At 44.5% G+C, this 10,355-nt stretch overlaps 1 protein-coding gene across 1 annotated transcript; it reads left to right on the forward strand.

Moving 5' to 3' along the window:
• The first annotated feature begins 2,965 nt into the window (after positions 1–2,965).
• LOC140016383 (uncharacterized) lies at positions 2,966–7,707 on the forward strand. Its single transcript, XM_072069876.1, has 8 exons — positions 2,966–3,057; positions 3,163–4,189; positions 4,235–4,646; positions 5,067–5,608; positions 5,699–6,127; positions 6,359–6,384; positions 6,973–7,337; positions 7,395–7,707. Exons 1-8 carry the CDS (start codon positions 2,966–2,968, stop codon positions 7,688–7,690), a joined length of 3,189 nt encoding a protein of 1,062 aa, XP_071925977.1. The 3' UTR covers positions 7,691–7,707.
• The last annotated feature ends 2,648 nt before the right edge of the window (positions 7,708–10,355 follow it).

Here is a 10,355-nt window from a genome sequence, read left to right on the forward strand (position 1 = left end):
CTTCGGATCTATAGGAACACGATGAAGATTTGATGGAGTTGAACCCGAACTTGGACCACTCAAGAACAGATTTAACGGTAGAGGACGCCACAATCAAGTGTGTGTGTTTGATTGATAAGTCAAGAACAGCCTAGGATCAACTCTAGGATGTTCAACTTAGCTTTCACAAGCTAAGGGAATTTGCCACAAGGAATGGACGAAATTCTGGAAATTTTATTCAATACTCTCAAAAACTGAATGTAACATGCGGCTTGAGGCTATTAATAGCCGTGACTAAGACCTAATAAACTGGAAAAATAACAAGGAAAGTTCGGCCAGCCCCTTGGGCCTTCACTTGACCGAAAGCTAGCCCAACTAACTATAGATCCCCGTACGGCTCAGCGACGGTACTTAACTTCAGCTCAACCCGCCGTTTGGAGCTTGAACACTTGCATCTTCAATTGTAAGCAGCATTTTAGTAGTCGTGCAAGGATATTCCAACTCAATTCCTTCAATGGCCGGTTTCTCTTGGGTTTGGATGGCACGTACCAAGGCTTGGAGGGACTCCTTGAATCTCTTAGCTCGTGCTCGTGTCACTGGGCCTTGGGGCACTTTCACAGGGTCTACTTGTGCACTTTGGGCCTCGTGCTCAACCGCATCATTCCCCTCCTCTTGAAAAGGATTTGCCCTCAAATCGTACTCGTCCCCTGCAATAAATGGACTTAGATCAGCAACATTGAATGTAGCACTAACAGTATACTCACCAGGCAGATCTAAGCGGTATGCATTGTCGTTGATGCGCTCAATAACTTGAAAAGGCCCATCTCCTCTTGGTGACAGCTTGCTTTGCCGTTGTTTTGGAAATCTCTCCTTGCGCAAATGTAACCAGACCCAATGATGCGGTTGAGCACGAGGCCCAAAGTGTACAAGTAGACCCTGTGAAGGTGCCCCAAGGCCCAGTGACACGAGCACGAGCCAAGAGATTCAAGGAGTCCCTTCAAGCCTTGGTACGTGCCGTCCAAACCCAAGAGAAACCGGTCATTGAAGGAATTGAGTTGGAATATCCTTGCACGACTACTAAAATGCTGCTTACAATTGAAGATGCAAATGTTCAAGCTCCAAACGGCGGGCTGAGCCGCAGTTAAGTACCCTCGCTGAGCCGTACGGGGATCTATAGTTAGTTGGGCTAGCTTTCGGTCAAGTGAAGGCCCAAGGGGCTGGCCGAACTTTCCTTATTATTTTTCCAGTTTATTAGGTCTTAGTCACGGCTATTAATAGCCTCAAGCCGCATGTTACATTCAGTTTTTTGAGAGTATTGAATAAAATTTCCAGAATTTCGTCCATTCCTTGTGGGAAATTCCCTTAGCTTGTAAAAGCTAAGTTGAACATCCTAGAGTTGATCCTAGGCTGTTCTTGACTTATCAATCAAGCACACATACTTGATTGTGGCGTCCTCTACCGTTAAATCTGTTCTTGAGTGGTCCAAGTTCGGGTTCAACTCCGTCAAATCTTCATCGTGTTCCTCTAGATCCGAAGTAGCTTCCGCGTCTCGTATCAGCTGGCATCAGAGCTAGTTAGAGGTATCACGAATATCCCTTTTTATCGTTTTTAGATCTATTTTAGTCTTCTAAATTCGTAGCTCAAGTGCTCGGGTTTGTCAAGTCCGAAATCTGTCTTTGTTGTTTCCTTGTTAGAAATCTGTCTTTGTTGTTTACTTGTTGTCCGAAATTTTCTGTCCAGTTTTGTCTTGTGTTTATGTTCTGTTTAAATCCAGAAAAAAAAAAATCTCTTGTGTTGCATACCTTATTGTCATTCCCTTGAGTCGTTGCTGGAATTAATTGCTGGGTTGCCGAATCTGTTTGCACTTGTTTCTTGAACCTTTGTGTTGTTGCTTTGCAAAACTCGAACATCAAAACCTTATTGGGGAAGTCTTGAGCTTCTTGGATCAAAGAGGTTAATCTTGGCAGTCTTGAAACCTGAAATAAACCTTCAACCGTGTTCTTGTTTTCATGGAACTTTGATCTTGAAACCAAATCTGTCCAAGTTGTTTACGTTAATTGCTGTGAAATTGTGGTCTAAGCTAGCTGGCTATTGTGTGAAAACACCCCAACAGAAGTCAAAAAAAAATTTCAAGAAAGACGGCTCTAGTTTCCAATTCTTGACCAGCCTTCAAGTTTTACCAAATCTGATTCAAAGGTCAAAAAAAAAAAAAATTTTCAAGAAAGACGGCTCTAGTTTCCAATTCTTGACCAGCCTTCAAGTTTTACCAAATCTGATTCAAACTTGGACTTTCAAATCTGAACAGCCCTAGTCTTGGTCAGCCTTCAAGCCACCAAATCTGATTCAAACTTGGACTTCCAAATCTGAACAACATCCAATTCTTGACAGCCTACAAGTTTACCAAATTTGGTGCAAAATCTGACTTCCAAATCTGACCAGCCCCAAAATTTCGAATTTGGACCACTTGGGACTCCCAAATCTGACCAAACTCCAAGGTTTCTAATCTTGGCAACCCCAAGTGTCCAAATCAGATCACGGACCAAAAAGACCACGGACCAGCAGCTCAACACATTCCAGAAATTTGGGTTTCGGGTAGAGTTTTCTAGGATTTTCAAAATTTCAGCATTCAAGTTAATTGTCTTACTTTCTTTTGAGTCGTTAGTTGTTGTCCAGCTATATTCTGAGTCTTGAGTCGTGTCTAGGTCTTCAGTCATTCACCTCCATTTATTGCTACTAGCTTGTGTGTCACTTGTTGACTAGTCAAGAACGTACACTGCGGTGACCCCTGGTTTGTTCAACTCGAGCGACTAGCAAGCCAAGGAATTGCTTGGTAAGATTCTTAGAGAGTGATACACTTGAGTGAAACACGAGTGTGAGTGACCTATACATCGTATTAAAAAAAAAAAAAAAAAGAGAGAGGAACTCGTTTTTGTTTATTTGTTTTGCAGGTGAACTAAATATGTCTAGTGGAGTGGGTAGCCAAACCATGGACATCAAACTACAGTTGGAAGCCATGATGGGGGAGTTCAAGCGATTGCTCAAGAATGAAATTGAGCCATTGCATGATCGAATTGATCAGTTGGAGAACTCGAGACCTCCACCTACCCCGAGTAAGGGCAAAGAATCGGCATACTCAAACGATGAAGAGGAAGCATTTGAGGGAAGGTACCAAAATGATCAAAGGTTCCAACGTCGAGGAGACGACACCATTAAAGGTGTCAAACTCAAGATTCCCTCATTCCAAGGCAAGTCGGACCCCGAGGCGTACTTGGAATGGGAACGGAAAATTGAGTTAGTCTATGAATGCCACACCTATACGGAGGAGCAAAAGGTGAAACTAGCAACCGTAGAATTCACTGACTACGCCTCCATTTGGTGGGACCAACTTAGACTAAGCCGAAGGAGAAATCGTGAGAGACCTTTGGAAACTTGGGAGGAAATGAGGAGTCTGATGAGAAAAAGGTTCGTTCCGAGCTACTATAGTCGAGATCTACACCGTCGGCTACAAGCTCTCAACCAAGGGTCCATGTCAGTTGAGGATTATTACAAGGAGATGGAAATGGCCATCATGAAGGCGGATTTACGTGAAGATGGAGAGGCCACTATGGCTCGTTTTCTACATGGATTGAGGCCCGAGATTGCCGAAGTAGTGGAACTCCAACACTACCTCGACATGAATGAAATGCTCGAGAAGGCGGTTACAATTGAACGGCGCCTCAAGAGGAGGGGTACTGCGCGACAACGCACTACTTATCAAGCTGGAAATTGGCGCACTTCTCAACCAAAAAGGGAGGAGAAAGCCGCAGCTCCTTCTTACCCTCCAAGGCCGAATGGCCTCCCTTCCAAGGCAACGCCCAAGCCTGACTTTGAGGCTAATAATGCAGCTACCAAACCGCGTGGTCGAGACACCAAGTGCTTTAAGTGTCAAGGATTTGGCCATATCGCTTCTCAATGCCCCAGCCAAAGGACCATGCTGATGTTGCCAAATGGGGAAATTGTATCAGATGAGGAAGAGGAGTACGAGGGGATACCGCCTCTAGAAGAGGAAGAGAATGAATCGAGTGAGGAGATACCTACGCATGAGGAGATTGGATGCCTAGTGGTTCGAAAGGTCCTCACTACCCGCGCCAAAGAGGAGGAACTGGAGGTACAACGGGACAACCTTTTCTACACAAGGTGTCATATCAAGGATAAGGTGTGTAGTGTTGTTATTGATAGTGGGAGTTGTGCCAATGTCGCTAGTCTACTCATGGTAGAAATGCTAGGGCTCCAAGTTATCAAACATCCAAGACCTTATCGTCTTCAATGGTTGAACAATGAAGGGGAAGTCCGTGTGTTTAGACAAGTAAAAGTGCCATTCCGAATTGGCAAGTATGAAGACGAGGTTACTTGTGATGTCGTGCCAATGCAAGCAAGTCACCTCATTCTTGGACGGCCTTGGCAATATGATCGCGATGTCGAATTCAAGGGAAGAGCTAATAAATATGTCTTTACTCATTGCAATAGAAAGGTGACACTTGTACCTCTCACCCCAAAACAAGTGTATGAACATCAAATGAGGCTCCAAAGGGAGTATGAGCTAGAACTTGAGAGGAAAAAGCGAGAGAAAAGTGAGGAAGAAAAAGGAGAGAGTAGGGCCGAAACCCTAGGGAAGAAAAAGGCAACAAGTGGGTCGGCTATGAGAGAAGAAAATAAGGGGAAGCTAAGCTTGCTAGCAAAAGCCAAAGATGTAAGGCGAGCTTTGTCTTCCAACCAACTCTTACTTGTGCTTGTGTGCAAAGAAGAGTTGGTCACTTCATCCATACCCACTGACTCCTTGCCTTATACTATTTTACCTCTCTTGCAGGAATTTGAGGACATGTTTCCTGAGGATGTACCTGATGGACTACCACCGCTAAGGGGAATCGAGCACCAAATCGATCTCATTCCTGGAGCACCATTGCCTAACAAACCAGCCTATAGAATGGGTCCTGAGGAAACAAAGGAATTGCAAAGGCAAGTGGAGGAATTGCTAAGGAAAGGTTGGGCTAGAGAAAGTCTAAGTTCATGCGCTGTACCAGTGATTCTCGTGCCAAAGAAAGATGGAGCGTGGAGAATGTGCACCGACTGTCGAGCAGTCAATGCAATCACGGTAAAATATCGTCACCCTATCCCTAGGTTAGATGATATGTTAGATGAATTGCATGGTGCCATTATATTCACTAAAATTGATTTGAAAAGTGGTTACCACCAAATAAGAATGAAAGAGGGAGATGAGTGGAAAACCGCTTTCAAAACTAAACATGGTCTATATGAGTGGTTAGTAATGCCATTTGGCTTAACTAATGCACCTAGTACCTTCATGCGTTTGATGAACCATGTTTTGAGACCTTTTCTTGGGAAATTTGTAGTGGTTTACTTTGATGATATTCTGATTTATAGTAGAAGCTTAGAGGAACACTTTGAGCACCTCAAAGCCATCTTTGCAGTACTTCGAAGGGAAAGGCTATATGCCAACCTTAAGAAGTGCACATTTTGCACTGATCGTGTTGTGTTTCTAGGATATGTTGTAAGTGCGCAGGGCATTCATGTAGATGAAGAGAAGATTAAGTCCATCCAAGAGTGGCCAACACCTACCTCTGTAAGTGATGTGCGCAGCTTTCATGGATTAGCAAGCTTCTACCGTCGCTTTGTGAAGGATTTTAGCACCATTGCTGCACCTCTTACCGCGGTCATAAAGAAGAACGAGAAGTTCTTTTGGGGGGAAGCCCAAGATAAGGCTTTCCAATTGCTGAAACACAAACTCACACATGCACCACTCCTTGGAATACCTAACTTTGATCTCACTTTTGAAGTGGAATGTGATGCATCAGGTGTAGGAGTAGGAGCCGTACTCATGCAAGGAGGGAGACCGATTGCCTACTTTAGTGAGAAATTAAATGGCGCGGTCCTCAACTATTCAACTTATGACAAGGAGATGTTTGCCCTCGTACGTGCTTTGGAGACATGGCAACACTACCTACGTGCCCGGGAATTCGTCATCAAAACTGACCATGAGTCTCTCAAGCACCTAAAAGGACAACAAAAGCTGAGCAAACGGCATGCCCGATGGGTAGCCTTCATCGAGTCTTTTCCATACGTCATCAAATACAAAACAGGTAAGTCTAATGTAGTAGCTGACGCTTTATCTCGGAGACACATTTTGCTCACTGCCTTAGATGCTAAACTCCTAGGCTTTGAACTCATGAAGGAGTTGTATAAGGATGACTTGGATTTTGCCAACGCTTATGCGAATTGGGGAAAATCTGACTTTGAAAAGTTCTTTGTACATGATGGGTTCTTATTTTATCTTACCAAGCTGTGCATTCCTCGAGGGTCCATACGTGACTTACTTATTCAGGAGTCACATAGTGGTGGACTAATGGGACACTTTGGTGTCACCAAGACATTAGCTGTATTGCAGGAACACTTCCATTGGCCTCGCATGCGCAAGGACGTGGAGAGGATTGTTGAAAGATGTGGTGTGTGCCACAAAGCTAAGTCTCGGGTCAACCCAAACGGTTTGTATACTCCTTTACCCATACCTCACCAACCTTGGGTTGACATCTCCATGGATTTCGTGCTTGGTTTACCTCGTTCAAAGCGTGGCCATGACTCTATATTTGTTGTGGTAGATAGGTTCTCCAAAATGGCTCACTTTATTGCATGTCATAAGACGGATGATGCTTTACACATTGCTGATTTATTCTTTAAAGAGGTTGTTCGTTTGCATGGCATACCTAGGACAATAGTATCCGATAGAGATGTCAAGTTTTTGAGCTATTTCTGGAAATCTTTATGGGGTCGGTTGGGAACCAAACTGTTGTTCTCTACCTCTAGTCATCCTCAAACGGACGGACAAACTGAGGTAGTCAATAGGACTTTATCCACACTCCTACGTGCAATCATAAAGAAAAATATCAAGTCATGGGAGGAGTGTCTACCTCATGTTGAGTTTGCATACAATAGGGTTGTGCATAGTGCTACACAATTCTCGCCTTTTGAAGTTGTGTATGGTTTGAACCCCTTAACTCCCTTAGATTTGTTGCCATTACCTTCTTCTGAGCATATGAACTTAGATGGCAAGAAGAAAGCTGAGTTCGTGAGATCATTACACGACAAGGTTCGTACCAACATCGAGAGGAGGACGGCCCAATATGTCCAACAAGCTAATAAGCACAGGCGCAAGCTTGTCTTTGAACCAGGTGATTGGGTCTGGTTACATTTGCGCAAGGAGAGGTTTCCAAAACAACGGCAAAGCAAGCTGTCACCAAGAGGAGATGGGCCTTTTCAAGTTATTGAGCGCATCAACGACAATGCATACCGCTTAGATCTGCCTGGTGAGTATACTGTTAGTGCTACATTCAATGTTGCTGATCTAAGTCCATTTATTGCAGGGGACGAGTACGATTTGAGGGCAAATCCTTTTCAAGAGGAGGGGAATGATGCGGTTGAGCACGAGGCCCAAAGTGTACAAGTAGACCCTGTGAAGGTGCCCCAAGGCCCAGTGACACGAGCACGAGCCAAGAGATTCAAGGAGTCCCTTCAAGCCTTGGTACGTGCCGTCCAAACCCAAGAGAAACCGGTCATTGAAGGAATTGAGTTGGAATATCCTTGCACGACTACTAAAATGCTGCTTACAATTGAAGATGCAAATGTTCAAGCTCCAAACGGCGGGCTGAGCCGCAGTTAAGTACCCTCGCTGAGCCGTACGGGGATCTATAGTTAGTTGGGCTAGCTTTCGGTCAAGTGAAGGCCCAAGGGGCTGGCCGAACTTTCCTTATTATTTTTCCAGTTTATTAGGTCTTAGTCACGGCTATTAATAGGCTCAAGCCGCATGTTACATTCAGTTTTTTGAGAGTATTGAATAAAATTTTCAGAATTTCGTCCATTCCTTGTGGGAAATTCCCTTAGCTTGTAAAAGCTAAGTTGAACATCCTAGAGTTGATCCTAGACTGTTCTTGACTTATCAATCAAGCACACATACTTGATTGTGGCGTCCTCTACCGTTAAATCTGTTCTTGAGTGGTCCAAGTTCGGGTTCAACTCCGTCAAATCTTCATCGTGTTCCTCTAGATCCGAAGTAGCTTCCGCGTCTCGTATCACCCAATCACCTGGTTCAAAGACAAGCTTGCGCCTGTGCTTATTAGCTTGTTGGACATAGGCTGGTTTGTTAGGCAATGGTGCTCCAGGAATGAGATCGATTTGGTGCTCGATTCCCCTTAGCGGTGGTAGTCCATCAGGTACATCCTCAGGAAATATGTCCTCAAATTCATCTTTGGCTTTTGCTAGCAAGCTTAGCTTCCCCTTATTTTCTTCTCTCATAGCCGACCCACTTGTTGCCTTTTTCTTCCCTAGGGTTTCGGCCCTACTCTCTCCTTTTTCTTCCTCACTTTTCTCTCGCTTTTTCCTCTCAAGTTCTAGCTCATACTCCTTTTGGAGCCTCATTTGATCTTCATACACTTGTTTTGGGGTGAGAGGTACAAGTGTCACCTTTCTATTGCAATGAGTAAAGACATATTTATTAGCTCTTCCCTTGAATTCGACATCGCGATCATATTGCCAAGGCCGGCCAAGAATTAGGTGACTTGCTTGCATTGGCACGACATCACAAGTAACCTCGTCTTCATACTTGCCAATTCGAAATGACACTTTTACTTGTCTAAACACACGGACTTCTCCTTCATTGTTCAGCCATTGAAGGCGATAAGGTCTTGGATGTTTGATAACTTGGAGCCCTAGCATTTCTACCATGAGTAGACTAGCGACATTGGCACAACTCCCACTATCAATAACAACACTACACACCTTATCCTTGATATGACACCTTGTGTAGAAAAGGTTGTCCCGTTGTACCTCCAGTTCCTCCTCTTTGGCGCGGGTAGTGAGGACCTTTCGAACCACTAGGCATCCAATCTCCTCATGCGTAGGTATCTCCTCACTCGATTCATTCTCTTCCTCTTCTAGAGGTGGTATCCCCTCGTACTCCTCTTCCTCATCTGATACAATTTCCCCATTTGGCAACATCAGCATGGTCCTGTGGCTGGGGCATTGAGAAGCGATATGGCCAAATCCTTGACACTTAAAACACTTGGTGTCTCGACCACGCGGTTTGGTAGCTGCATTATTAGCCTTAAAGTCAGGCTTGGGCGCTGCCTTGGAAGGGAGGTTATTCGGCCTTGGAGGGTAAGAAGGAGCTGCGGCTTTCTCCTCCCTTTTTGGTTGAGAAGTACGCCAATTTCCAGCTTGATAAGTAGTGCTTTGTCGCACAGTACCCCTCCTCTTGAGGCGCCGTTCAATTGTAACCGCCTTCTCGAGCATTTCATTCATGTCGAGGTAGTGTTGGAGTTCTACTACTTCGGCAATCTCGGGCCTCAATCCATGTAGAAAACGAGCCATAGTGGCCTCTCCATCTTCACGCAAATCCGCCTTCATGATGGCCATTTCCATCTCCTTATAATAATCCTCAACTGACATGGACCCTTGGTTGAGAGCTTGCAGCCGACGGTGTAGATCTCGACTATAGTAGCTCGGAACGAACCTTTTTCTCATCAGACTCCTCATTTCCTCCCAAGTTTCCACAGGTCTCTCACGATTTCTCCTTCGGCTTAGCCTAAGTTGGTCCCACCAAATGGAGGCGTAGTCAGTGAATTCTACGGCTGCTAGTTTCACCTTTTGCTCCTCCGTATAGGTGTGGCATTCATAGACTAACTCAATTTTCCGTTCCCACTCCAAGTACGCCTCGGGGTCCGACTTGCCTTGGAATGAGGGAATCTTGAGTTTGACACCTTTAATGGTGTCATCTCCTCGACGTTGGAACCTTTGATCATTTTGGTACCTTCCCTCAAACGCTTCCTCTTCATCGTTTGAGTATGCAGATTCTTTGCCCTTACTCGGGGTAGGTGGAGGTCTCGAGTTCTCCAACTGATCAATTCGATCATGCAATGGTTCAATTTCATTCTTAAGCAATCGCTTGAACTCCCCCATCATGGCTTCCAACTGTAGTTTGATGTCCATGGTTTGGCTACCCACTCCACTAGACATATTTAGTTCACCTGCAAAACAAATAAACAAAAACGAGTTCCTCTCTCTCTCTCTTTTTTTTTTTTTTAAATACGATTTATAGGTCACTCACACTCGTGTTTCACTCAAGTGTATCACTCTCTAATAATCTTACCAAGCAATTCCTTGGCTTGCTAGTTGCTCGAGTTGAACAAACTAGGCGTCACCGCAGTGTACGTTCTTGACTAGTCAACAAGTGACACACAAGCTAGTAGCAATAAATGGAGGTGAATGACTGAAGACCTAGACACGACTCAAGACTCAGAATATAGCTGGACAATAACTAACGACTCAAA

The sequence above is a fragment of the Coffea arabica genome, chromosome 1e (assembly GCF_036785885.1).
Source record: "Coffea arabica cultivar ET-39 chromosome 1e, Coffea Arabica ET-39 HiFi, whole genome shotgun sequence".
NCBI classification, from domain to species: domain Eukaryota; kingdom Viridiplantae; phylum Streptophyta; class Magnoliopsida; order Gentianales; family Rubiaceae; genus Coffea; species Coffea arabica.

Coding starts and splice junctions, on each gene's coding strand:
- LOC140016383 (XM_072069876.1), top strand. CDS start 2,966: ATGGACATCAAACTACAGTTGGAAGCCATGATGGGGGAGTTCAAGCGA. Junction 4,647..5,066: donor AGGGAAGAAAAAGGCAACAA/GTGGGTCGGCTA, acceptor AGAAAGATGGAG/CGTGGAGAATGTGCACCGAC. Junction 5,609..5,698: donor CACCTACCTCTGTAAGTGAT/GTGCGCAGCTTT, acceptor GCGGTCATAAAG/AAGAACGAGAAGTTCTTTTG.